This window comes from Mus caroli, unplaced genomic scaffold, assembly GCF_978045245.1.
Source record: "Mus caroli unplaced genomic scaffold, Mus_caroli_1 scaffold_14, whole genome shotgun sequence".
In the NCBI taxonomy this organism is placed as follows: domain Eukaryota; kingdom Metazoa; phylum Chordata; class Mammalia; order Rodentia; family Muridae; genus Mus; species Mus caroli.
In genome coordinates this window covers 97304674-97317939 of record NW_028227269.1, presented here as the reverse complement: position 1 = coordinate 97317939, position 13266 = coordinate 97304674, and the positions used below count along the sequence as shown (strand labels likewise).

General features: G+C 47.2%; 1 protein-coding gene across 9 annotated transcripts in view; it reads left to right on the top strand.

Annotated features, from left to right (window-relative positions):
• Window positions 1-13266, top strand: part of Foxn3 (forkhead box N3) — a 370218-nt gene that overhangs the window by 266372 nt on the left and 90580 nt on the right. For all 9 annotated transcript variants that reach the window (XM_085830613.1, XM_021179586.3, XM_029484504.2 and 6 more), the window contains one exon: window positions 5160-5224. In XM_085830613.1, coding sequence (XP_085686739.1) covers window positions 5160-5224 — 65 coding nt within the window. The remainder of the gene's footprint in view (window positions 1-5159; window positions 5225-13266) is intronic.

The following is a 13266-nucleotide window of genomic DNA, read 5'->3' as shown; positions in this document are numbered from 1 at the left end:
TTGCTGCAGTTGCCTGCTCCCTCTGGCTCTTACTGTCTTCCTACCTACTCTTCTGCAGTGACCCTGGGGGCTCCTTTTTGATCACGAGAGGTTTTGAAAGTGTGGAAGGAGTCCTGAGAGTTGTGGAAATTTGCTTACACACCAAGTGATGGTTCCCTGACAGTAGGGGTGATTTGTTACCCCCAACTTCCGTGTCTGTGTCTGTCTAGTCACTCCTAATGGCTATGTTACAATTTCAGAGACTTAACATCCATCTCTCAGGGGTTGTGTTAGGGTCTTAGGTAGGCTCTGCTTCTCCATGATCTTCCTGGCAATCTATCCACAGCTAATTTAAAGGTTTAAATGATGAATTCCAACATGGTTTGTTTTGTTCGTTGGTTTCTATCTTTTCTCCTCAGGTGGTAGAGGCAGGTTTGTCCTAACATAATGCTTGCACTGGTGGCCCCCTGTACTGCAACAGAAAAATTCAGTGGTGTGTGTGTGTGTGTGTGTGTCTGTGTGTCTGTGTGTAACACTCTGACCATTTTATTCCTGGCAAAACATTCAATGGTGGATGTACAGATCCTGATGATTCCTTCACACACAGCCTTTCCAGTGCTGGGGAGTAACAGGAGCCACTGTCAAGTTGCTTGAAGAATAGTTAAGCTCAGACCCCCAGAGGACTGAGGCAAGCTGAGCCAGCCTTTCTGTGTGCTCTGGGCCATTTCGGTGGACAGCAAGGGAAGGTCAGAGGGAATGTGAATTGCCCCTGTCTTCCTGCCCAACACTCAGGGCTTCAGGTCAAGCAAGCGTCCGTGCCAGAGCCCCTCTGTATCCCTCCACACCACTTGGTACTCTTTCTCCCTGACCCTCAATTTCATAACCTACGATAAAACTCATGTAACATAAAGTGTACTACTGTGCTCATTTTTAAGTGTGCCTAACTGTAGTGTGAAGACCACTGGACTCACTGTATAGCCAGTCTCCATAACTGTTCCCCTTGCAATGCCAAAATTGTGACCATTACATACTCACTGTCCACACCCTTGTCCCAGCCCCTGTCAGTGCCTTCCTGCTTCCATCTCTGAGTGACCGCTCTGGAGACCTCATGGAAGCACACCCTGACAGTGTGGTCCTCTTTCTGGCTTTAATCATTTAGCATTTCTTAACATTCCCTCCACACTGAAGAATCTCCTTCTTTGTGGTCTCTTCATGTTTGGCATCTGGGACCTCAGAAAAACACACTTCTCTTAGTATTGGGCTCGTAAAAAGTCCAGACTGGTGAATACAGGATTGGGTGTGTAGAACTGCCTGAGCTTTGGGCTTATAATATGCCCCTGTTTCACCGTGATTGAAGCTCACGTGGATAGGGCGGACATCTGATTCCAAGGACTACCTCGGGGCCCTACCACCTGTTGACGCCCAGCATCCTCTCGGGAGTGGAGCAAAGAGCATGTGGCCCAGAAGTGACTGAATACTGTGGGCCTCTGGGGGACCCTTGGTGTGCTGTTTTGGAGAAACTGTGCTCTCTTGGGTTTTGTTGGTTCAGCACCAGGCTTAGCATTCGGCAGAGCAATGTTCTGAAATGCCAGTTCCGAGACAGACTTTCCGACAGACAAGACCCTCTTAACCTGTTGGCCTGCATCCTTTGTCGCTGAGTTGGTCCCTCTGATAGTGCTGAAGGTCACTGTTAGCGAATTATTGAAACGAGACATTTGCAGTGTGGGCCTTGTATTGTTTCTGCTAATAGGAGCCCGCTGTTTTTCTCACCTATGCTTAGTCAGATCGCTTTTTCTAGCCAGGGACTTGGCCTAGGAGAGATGCCTGACAAAAGACCGTCCGTGGGGAAGGATGGCTAAGAGTTGTGTGTGGAAAGGCAGACAGGGCAAGCTGGAAGATGAACAAGGAGAGGAGGCAGGCACTCTGGAATCCCAGGGTGGTTCTTGTATTGACTCTAGCTCAGAGTCCCATAACCTCCCAGGACTGTTCACCTCTGGAATGGGAAGGTGATCTCTGTCTCCTGCCGGCCACACAGAACCAGAGGAAACAGTTGGGCTCCGTAGTTGACCACTCTGCTGTCCTAGTGATCAGTAGTGTGAGGACCATGGTGAGATGATGTGAACCCATTCTGTTATGGGTCCTTTTTGGCCGTTTTGCATAGAAGTGACATCCACCAGCCACTTGTACTTACAGGACAAGGTCAGGAGCCTGTTCTTACCACGTGTCTGCCATTCCATCCCTCCACTCTTGATTTGGAAAAGCGGGCAGGAGGTAGCGCCCCTCCCAAACGTCACACCGCTATTTTCTCTGAATGGCTGCAGTTACTGTGTGTTTTTAAGTAATTTCATTTGGGTGTATTTTTAGCCAGCTTTGAGTTCTGAAGGCCAATCAGCCAGGGATGTCTCCAGCTGTAGGAGTAACAGTCAGGCTTGTGCTTTGCCAGCCCGCAGCTGGAGCCAGCGCCATTAGCCTTCCAACCGGCATTTCGTCTCTCTAGACAGCATCAGAGGAAAGTCTGCAGTAAGTTCTCAGAGGTCACAGATAGGAGTCTTATTAGTTTTTTTTTTCTTTTTCTTCTTCCCAGGCTTTTGTAGCACCAAACACAGTTCTCAGTAGGCGCTTGATAAATCCTTAAATCCCTAACAGTCAGATGATATCATTTTGAGGGAAAAAAAATCTAAAAGGAGCCCGTGGAATATGGCACCTGGGAGCTCAAAAGCTTTGCAGTTAGCGTTGGGGGAATGCCCAGCTTACTTAGCTGCTAGAAACACGTGCACACCATCTGCATGCACTCACACACGTACGCACACTATGCACACACCTCTACTCTTTGAGTATAGCAAGAGGCCATTGCAGGACCAAACCTCCATCTACCTCCTGAGGACAGACCAGAGGGACAGCAGAGCCCAGTGACCACAGAATACTGACGAGTGACTTAAGGTGTTAAAGGGGTGCTAGAGAAATCCTCCGGTAGATTTCTATCATACAGGGAATTTTCCTTATCTAAAACCACTGGGTTTATCTGACCTCAGCTCCCCACATTTGCTCCATCCTGGGTGTCTGCTCGGTTTTCAGCCAAATCAAGGTCAGGATAAAAAGGAGATTTGGGTGGCAGTAAGCTGGATATTCAGGCTTCTGCAGTAATACTCAATTATTGAATTCTCCAGAAGCAGTGAACTCCTCTATGTAATGAAGTCCTCAGTTTTTAAATATCTTTATGAATCAGCCAGTTCAGTATTGGCAGCAGCCAGCTTGCTGTTTCCTGCTTTATTATAAAGATAAGGTGGTAGGGCTCTGAGAACTTGCTAGGGTGGTTAAAGGCCAGCCTAAACATTTTAACACACCTTGTTCTTCTTGACTGAGCCTTTTAAAGTGCCGCCAAATGCCATAGGAAAGGACGCACATGGGCGAGGAGTCAGCTTGCCATCACTGTCCTGCAGCCCCGAGACCCCGCCCCCAGCATGGTCTGGTACTGCCCTGTGCACCTCCTTGTCACCCTCACTAGCCAGGACTGCAGGAGCACTTGATTTCCAATCACTTTTACTATAGTGGATCCAAAGCAAAGTAAAACAAAATCTATGAGCATTCAAGTCCCTAGGACATGCACTGCTCAGCTCTGCAGGTTCTACTGAGACCTCCACAACAGAGCAGGTGCTGCGCTAAAGTAGGCAATACCAGTTTCTGGATTTCCAGTACATATAAGGGTTGTACTTAACATGGTGTATGTACAGTCTGTTGTGCTTGCAGTAGTACTACATATAGGTGTAGAAACCTCAATTTAAAGCTCCTTTGTTGCTAAAGAATGCTAAGGATCATGGGAACTGAGGACAGGGGTGCTGGTACAGTTGCTTCTCACAGGGTGATCAAACCTATAATTCATTAAAGGGAAAAAAAAGACAAAGCAAGGCACATGAAAGTGGAGTGCAGAAAACACGAGATGCCCGTGTTAGCAAGCACAGTTGACATTATCATGCTATTTAATAGCATTTTTATGCGGTAGCGTTTTTTTTCTGTTTTCTAACTCCTCCTCAATCATGTACTGTGTCCCTATAGCTGTGACAGTATTTGTACCTCTGGTAATGAAATTCTGGCAGGCAGAATGCACTGGCATCCCCCGGCCTTGTTAACAGCATGCCTATCCTTCAGAACCAGACTGCAGCTGACTACTGAAGACTACTGAAGATTCAGGGGTGTGTCTGTCTGTCTGTCTGTCTGCCTGCCTGCCTGCCTGCCTGCCTGCCTGATGGACTTATACAGATGTATCTCTTTGATCAATTTCAATTTGTTAAGTGTTGAATCTGATTGATACTACATCAACCAACATCATTTGCCATATACTATTTTGGTGAGAGTAATTTTAATTGACTCTTGGGCTGGATGTGCTAATGTGAACCGACGGCTTTCTAACATTAATCTTAAGCTAGTCCTTGATTGAGGATAACCCCCTTTCCACTTGAAGGGTTTTTTTTACTAAGATTGGGCAGCTATAAAGTTTTCCACTGACGACTGTCTTAAGACAGTGAAAATGCTCATCTAGAAATGTAGAGGGTGCCTTAGTGATAGATCCACCTTGCTCATGTTCTTGCCGCTGCTGTTATTACAATGTGGGTGGCAATCCATCCACCAGGTGTTTTATGGGTTACAGAGCGCAACATTTTAAGCCAAGAAATTGAAAACAAGATGCAAAACAATAGACAAGGGAGGGCGGGAGCAGAGCAAGGTCACATCTGTGTGAAGAGGATTTGTAAGAAAGAGGGCAAGGAAGGCCAGCTTCGGTATAGAGCAGACAAGTTCTGATGTGTAACCAGGAAGTGCCAGCGACCCTGGTCAGTCACAAGACTTGTTTGCCACATGCTTCCATGAGCTCACGAGCAGGTGAGCTGGCCTTCTGTGCTCATTGCTACCTACCACCTAATCAAGTCAGCACACCACATGCATTTGCCAATTGCCTATAGATGATCTCAGTGGCCAGGTGTGACCCTAGCCAAGACTGATGCTTTTGCCTTGGTGAATAGAAAGCCTGTTTGTTTTCCACCTGATTGTTTTTGAAGCACACTTGGGGAAGTGTTTCCAGGCCACCACAAGTGAAGGTTGGAGGAGGGGCCTCTAGGGAAAGGGCTGCTGGAGAGTGAGTGGGTCCCTGCTCTCAAAACCTCACGCACATCTGTGTTCTCTTCCAGCACATCGGGTCCACCCATCTGGCCGGGCAGTACCTTCTTCAAGAGAAATGGAGCCCTTCTGCAAGGTAGGTGTCTAGGAGTGCCTCCTCCTGTTCCCTCCTTCTGTCCTCCTCTGTGCGTGGTCAGCCAGGAGCGCTCCGGTCTGGTTAGCAGTTTCTGCTCTCTGGAGGGGCGTGACTGTTGTGCCCTGGATCTGATCGCCCACTTCTTCTTCCTGCTCTAGTGTCTTGGCTGCTATGAATTGAGTGTTTGAAACCAGGCCTCTGTCCCAAGACTGTTGGCTCTGGTGGAGTCGGGATGGTGTGACAGTTGGACCGTGACAGTAGTGCACACTGGCTGATGAAAGCAAACTCTTAGTGTGTCCTGACACCTGAGGTGGTTGAAGCTGGCTTGAATGTTTTGACACTTTAGTCATTGTGGAGATGCAGCTGTCCCCTGCTGTCTCCTAACATTCCTGTGTACCTGAAAGGTTGGCTGCAGTTTGTACTGATGCTCCAGGAACTCCTCATTTGTCCCTAGCGTCATTGCTGAGGGACTCTGTTGACCGTGCTCCAGTCCATCCTCAGCTGCCTGTGCTAGCTCCTCTCAAGGAATTCAAACTGTCTTTCACCCCTGGTTTTGCTGTTACATTGCACCGCAGTGCCAACGGTGAAGATTGCATGGTTAAAACAGCGGCCATGTGTGCCCAGGTCTTTTAGAAGTTACCTCTGGGTTCCCACTGTTGTAGATGTCTGCTCTGTGGGTGAGCTGGTCCTCAGACTTCAGGGGTTGGGAATGGGAAGGACACTCAGACCCTGAAAGCATGTACTCAGGGTTATCCAAGAGCTTCAGGACTGGGCGAGGGATTTGATGCCTTTTGGTCGGCTGTTTGGCACGTCTTGTAAAAGAATACACTGAAGCAAGCCATGTGTACGAAGGAGTCAAAAAAACTCCTGTGCTTAAGAAGAGACATCTGTCACCCGGTTCCTGGATGTGGTTCTTGTTTCACGGGCCACACGGTTTCATGCTTTTTAATAGTCCATGAAATGTGGAGCAGGAATGTTTCTGTGTTTGTTGTGTGCGGATAAAGTTGGGTAAATCCTACCTTGGTAGCCACCATGGGTGCCCCTTGTGTCCTAAGAAAGGAAAAGGAATTAGCACTAAGGTAGCAAGCAGTGAGGGGGCCGGGCTTGGGTTTTCTCAAGCGGAGTTTAGTCACCAGCTTCTCTGCTTGGCTACACTCATGGCATGGGTATCCTTCACCATTGTGTTGTGTTTGGAACTGGGATTTTTGTTTGCTTAGAGCTTTTTCTTACAGGATTCAGTCTGTTCCATTCTATGTTGGGTAAGACACTCTCTGGGGCTGAGGTTTTGGGGTTTGTACCTATGATACAACACCATGGAAAGAGTCAATGATGCCTAAAGCCGGGTGAGCAGGTAGGCTCTGTTCCGTGGGTAGATGGGTCTTTTTCTTAATTCATGATTTTAAATTTTCATGATTCCTCTAATACACTGGGAAATAACTAGTACAGGTTTCAGGTGTACATTGGATCTATATTCAGCTGAGTATAACGTGTGTCTGTCTGTCATCTATAGTGTACGTTTAAACATCATAGAAATCCAAGTTTAGAGGTATGGGCAGGGATGTGCTAGCATTGATTTCTGTGATGTTTTCATCATTTTTCCCTACCTGTCTAGAGTCTCTGAGGCCCTTCTACCCTACCTGTTTAGAGTCTCTGAGACCCCTCTATTCTGTTTAGAGTCAGTCGGTGAGACCTCTTCTGCCCTACCTGTCTGGAGTCTCTTGAGACACCCCCCCCCAAAAAAAAAAAATCATTCTCAGGCTTTAAGGGTTTCCCGAATGGAATTCCGTTTTCCTTTGGGGCTTACAGGGCTGTCCAGTAGTTGTGAATACCCACAGTCAGCTTTCTGCCTAAAGATACTGGGATGCAAAGAATGGGTCTGCCCCTCCACACCTATCAGAAGCTCATGTTAGAATCTTATCTAATTCGAATCCACTTTCTCAGCACTATCCCCCCTACCCTTGTCTTCCCTCTGACAAGTGAAAGGCAGATCTTCAGACTAGGAAGGAATCCAGGGTCAGTGATGATGTGCTGACAGCATGGTGGTGAGAGTATAGGATGCAGGAGTGGGAGGTGGGCAGCTGGGCTGTGTTGGAAGGAGGAGGAGTTTGAAAAAGAGGGGCATCACTTCCTAGGGGGAACTAACACTTGAGTAAGGACTTGAAACAGAAGGAGGTATGTGTGTGTGTTTGTATTTGTGTGTAGTGTGGATGTGGTGTGTGGGTGTGGATGTGGTGTGTGAGTGTGGATGTGTGTGTGTGAGGTGTGTGAGTGTGGATATGGGTGTGTGTGTGGATGTGTAATTCATAGGTGTGGCATTGCCAGAGAGGAAAACCACAACAGCACATGTCCTATCGGAGGGCAAGACAATGGGGATACATGGAACCTGACTGGGACACGTGGAACCTGACTGGGACACGGCAAGTGTTCCTTGATGGAATCCAAGTAAACCACTGAAAGTAGAAAATAGTATACACATAGGTCTTCGCCTACTATACCATTGCCTAGCAGCACAAGTCACTGTGAAGTGTCAGTGGTTTGTCCTTGTTAACGTGGGGCTGATGGCATTTGCACCCTGTCATTACTGCCCACTGTCATAAGGCCCTATACCTCAGGAAGGATCAGTATTGAAAAGACAGTTTCTTTCTTTCTTGCTCTTTGGAGATAGTCTTATGTAACCCAGGCTGCCCCAAACTTGCTATGCAATAAAGACCTTCGATGTCTGGTCCTTCTAGGACTGCAGGTGCACATCCCCATGCCTGGCTCTTCAAGGGCAGTTCCCCCTGAAGGCATATGGGCTTTCACACCATCAGGAAGTTGAAAAATAACAAAACCAAACCCAAACCCAAGTAAGGGCGTCCTGTAATGTGTTCTAATCTCGTGGAGATGAGAACCTGAACCTGGGCTGAGACCAGGGAGCCCGTCTCGTGTCCTTTAACACTTGCTGGGCTTGTGAGCTGAATGGCACGTTGGTATTTTCTACCCTAAATCAAAACAGTAGGAAGGAGTAGCTGGAAGTGCTCAAGGCCTTGCTCAGACCTCAAAGTTGGCACCGTCTTCAGGTTCAAAATCCTAGGCAGGCTGGGCTGTTGGTCATCCCGGAGGAGAGCACTGGGGGGAGATTTGCTTTGGATCATGTCAGGCAGAGCTACTTCATGTAATTGGTCATTTTGTCAATTCCCAGTGTTTATTCTGAACGCCATGTAGTCTGTGAAAGTGGTTTCAGTATTCTAGCAGATCTAACGGACTAGAGAGCCCTTCAGGTTTTGTACAATAGAAACCAAGCAGAGCCTCCCAAGGGGACAAGCCTGTTGTCTGACAAGGGACCTGGGCATCTAAACACAAGTGGAGTTTATTCAGAGGCTTGCAGGAGTGGCCAGCTGACAGGTGTCTCCAACAGACCCCGTAGCTTTGAGTTTCGGTGTTCATCTGTGTGTTTCAATGTTCATATATATATAAATACATACATGTATATGTATATATATATATATATATATATATATATATATATATATATATAATATGCTTAATGATGTCTTATTTTCTTAATGAAAGAATGAAGTTCTTTAAGGATTTCCCTTCCCACCTCCAAGCATTACAAAGTTAGATTTAGGTTATTTCATTTAAAGGTCACTGTGGCTTGAATTATTTTCATGAATCTGTATCTCATAATTAAAGATGTTTCTCACCCTGGTCTGCCCCTTCATTTGATCTCTTTTGGTTTCACCCTAAAAGGACACAAGACACCCCTCACCCCATTGCCCTTAGCCTCCTGCCTTCTGTTACAACTTGGGGCAAGCTGAGCCTGACCTTCCCTGCTGCTCTTCCTGTCCTTGTAGGCCTGGTGGCCCTGAACTTGCCAGTGTTTGTTCCATGAGAAGCACCTCCCGCACCCGTCCACACTAAGCTACACCTCCATTTCTGTGTCAGACTGGAGCTGTCCAAGGGACACCCTGGACCAGTCTTTCAGCCGCTCAGCCCAGCTTCTAGTCAGACCGAGGGGAAGGCCTGAAGCCAACTGCTAACAGCACTGACAAGAACTCTTTCTCAGACCTCTCTCCTCCCCCCCCCCCCATCAACAACCTGACACCCTGCCTCCTCTGGTTTCCCCTCACCTTCCTTCTCTTTCACTCTGGCTACCACTGGGCCACTGTTATTACTATTATCAACTATTATCAAAATAAGTCATTACCAAATCTGTGTTCCTAGCATGCAGTGAATGAATCAAAGCATTCTATCACACCCAACAGGTTTTTCTTTCTTGGCTGCTGACAGCCCACAGGATAAACTAATGAAATGGAAAGAAATCCTTAGAGACATTTTCAGTGCACAGAGCAGGATTAAGCCACCACAAGCCAACAGCAGAAGGGAGGAGCAGGGGAGACAGACCAGTTCTTTGCTGGCAGATTCACGTTGTCTCTGTGTGTGCACAGTGCATGCAGCATTGGGAAACCATGCATGATGATGACTGCTCTGGGGAACGGGATTTTCCATGTTCTGGGTTGACTTCATGCTGGGGCTGCTCCCACCTGCCCGCCGCAGCCCTCTGCTGCCATAGCCTGGCCATGCGGTTCACTGATAGATAGATGAGGGAATTCCCACTTGGTTTTATTTCATGCCACAGAAGGCTCGAGGGTGAATGCTCAGAAAACTCAGGTTTTAAGTCAGATCCCCAAGCCCTGGTCCTCATTAACTCCATGCCTTCAGTCAAGATGCATGGGAAACACCATGCAGTCTTCAGTGTAAACTGAGGAATGTCCTTCTGGGACAGTTTCCTCCCTGAATTCCAGCTCTGACCCTCCCTAGCAACGTTCCTAAAAATCAAAATGAACGAGGAAAAAAGTGTGACCTTTATCTGTCTTTGATGGATCCAAGAAGATGGGCAGAATGTATTTGCCAGCTGCCCGAACAACCAGATATCAAACATGATCATTCCCCAAAGCTCTCTCAGTTCGTCATGTATTACAGATTCAGACAATCTAGAAAGAAGTCTTGGCTTCCTAAGCCAGTGGCTTAACCCTTGTAATAGTCTGACTTCCATTACTATAGCAAAATAACTGAAGTAGGATAAATTGTAAAGAAACGAGGTTGTTCACAGTCTGCAAGTGTAAGGCACAGAGAGCCAGCCCTTGTAATTCTTCCTCTGACAAGGGCCTCATGACCCTGGCATTACAGTGATAGGAACACGCAGAGAAGAGGTCACATGGTGAGACGGGAAACCAAAAAAAAGCATTATTATTATTATTTTTATTTTAGGTGTATGGTTGCTTTGCCTGCATGTATATCTGTATACCACATGGGTGCAGAGCCCACAGACGTCAGGAGAGGGCATGCCCTGGAACTGGAGTTACAAATGGTTGTGAGCAGCCATTTGGGTGCCAGGAACCAAACCCAGGTGACCTGCAAGAGCAATCAGTGCTTAACTGTCACACCACCACTACCGTCCCTGAGGGGCTTGCTGTGTTCATTTTTTGGCAACGCCCTTTCCTGTGAATCTACTCCTCAGGACCAGCATTCACCTGTTCATCTCGTCTCTCTCTGAAGGGTTCGCTCTTCCACACACTCACGGAGAAACACCACAAAATCTTCCCAGGAGCATTCTTCTCGGTTTCCACTCTGAACATCAGCCCAGCCAGCATCTCTTTGCTGATCCTAGCAGGATTCAGGGACCACTCTTTGGCACTGGGTTCTTGACTCCAAGGGCCCGCATCTCCGGTTTTGTTGGGTTTTCTGAGACCCTCCCCCACCCGCCCGTCCCTTTCACAAGTGGCAGCTCGCCCTGGGCTTTCTGGCATCTTTCATCCCTTCCGCAAGCTGACTCTTTTGTCCACTGTGCAAAGGAGGGCGTTCACCTCTTGCATAAATCTGCTTACTGCCCCCAGGCATACCCACTAAAAAACCTTGGCACTTAGAGAGAGGGGGTAGCCCCTCTCCACATTTGCCCTCAGATGCCCACTGCCTTCTGTTCTCCTTGGCCCGGGGTAGACTCTGAGTCTTCCTCCGCATTGTTTGTCTTTTTGTCCTGCAGTGAGGACAGCTTTTTATGGAGCTTCAGTAATTGTCAGCTTGCCGGTCTGTTTACAGAGGTGAAGTTGGAGGGGTGCTCCTGGGCTCCTCTAATCTTCCTTTGTGTTCTTTGGAACATGCTTTTATGCTCATTAAAAAATAACAAGGAAGTACGATTTTCAAAGAGGCCGTTAGTTCATTTTGATCTTTGCTGGTCCAGTTATTTATTTATTTTGGAATGAAGGGTCTTAGGTATGTAGTATACCTAAGACTTGCAGTGTCCATTTACCTTTCAAGTACTGGGATTGCAGGCGTGTGTTAGCATGTTCAGTTGGTATATGATGGAGACTGAAGGCTTTGAGTGTGCTAGGCAAGAGCTGAGCTGCATCCCCCACACCCGTGAGCCCAACTGTCTAAACTTCTCATGTCAGTAGCCTGCTGTACAGTCGAAGGCCCCTTCAGTTCCATCGTCTGCATTTCCCTGCTTGACCCTAACTTTAGCTAATCTCCAGACCCCTGTCTCTAATAACTGTCTTCATGGAAGTCTCATATTGCTCTCTGAGAAAGCAGCCCTGTGAGCAGACTGCTGAGTAAGACGTTATGGCCAGCAAGGCTGAGGACAGGAAATTGAAAACATTTACCAGAGACTTCCTCAAGAGGCAAGGCATCTGTTTCCCCCACTTCCCCTCTGTGTGTGTGTCTGTCTGTCTTTCTGTCTGTGTATGTCTTTGTGTGTCTATGTGTGTACACGCACCGCACATACTTGTAGGTATGCCTGTGCTGTGGTCCAAGTGTTGAGGGCAGAGAACATCCTCCAGTCTTCGTACACGCTGTCTGCCTTTTTTGAGACAGGGTCTTTTCACCTAAGTACTTCAGGCTAGCTGACCTGGGAGCTGCCAGGCATCCTCCTGCCTCTGCTTTTCTGCTCCAGTAGGAGCCTGCACTGGGCTCCTGCGGTTTGAATTCAGGTCCTCACACTTACACAGAGAATTGCTTTACCTAGGGAGCCAGTCCCCCAACATACACTTTATGATTGCTAAAGATTGGATGGAGAATAGAAAGTCGTAGAATTAGCCACTGGAAGGTTAGCACAAAGAACAACCTTACTGCTGAGCACTGATCTTACTTGATGTTCATTTTTATGGATGTAACTTTAGACTAAATACATCAATAGGAATGTTTTCTTATAGGTTGCATAGCGTTTAGGAATGTTTCTGGAATCTATTAAATTATACCCATAACAAGACTGTGAAGTGTAGAGATGAAACAGCTTTGGATCCTGTTGCCATGAGTAACATGTGTCTTATCAAAGAGCCCCGGCTTTAAGTACAATTGGAAAGGAAAAGCCATTCCCCTTGAAGCTCTGTGGAACTGCTGGGGTGGAGGTCTAGAAATATTTTTGTAAAATTACCAAAAGACTTAAGGATAATGAAGCTTTTAGGATGTGTTCTGAGCAAGCTGTTCAAATGATGGTTTCAGAAGTGGACTTAAAATTACCCCCCTAAGCTTCCGAAGCCAAGTTTATATTCATTCTTTCTGCTCACCGTGGGTTTCCTTCCTAAGCCCTTGCCAAGCGGCAGGCCTTAGGGTTTTCATATCTGTGCCATCACGCACACAATTGGGATGTGTGCCTACATTTGTGTGCACATGTGTGTAGCCCAGGTTCTTAAGTGGAATGGCCTTAAAGAGATCGTTACTCTCAGTGGTCATTGCAGCCTATAGAAGATGCAGGCACTCCAGATGTGGGTAATGGAACCCTGGGATGATGTGCCCCTGCTGCCCCAACCATGTGCCCTCAAGCAGCTCATCTGATTGGTGCAGGCCTCTGCTTCCTGCCCAGTCCAAAAAGCAAGAGTCCCAACTTGATGAACTTGGTGAGAATTAAAAGGCAGTGTGTGTGCACAGCATTCATTATGTTCATGGTAACTCCTGCAGCTTTGTATACCTTCACCCTCAAGCAACAACAACAAACATTCTCCCCCAGTTCGACTATAGAGATGCCTTTAGGGCATTTAAGGTCATTTTCAATCTTTGGTGTA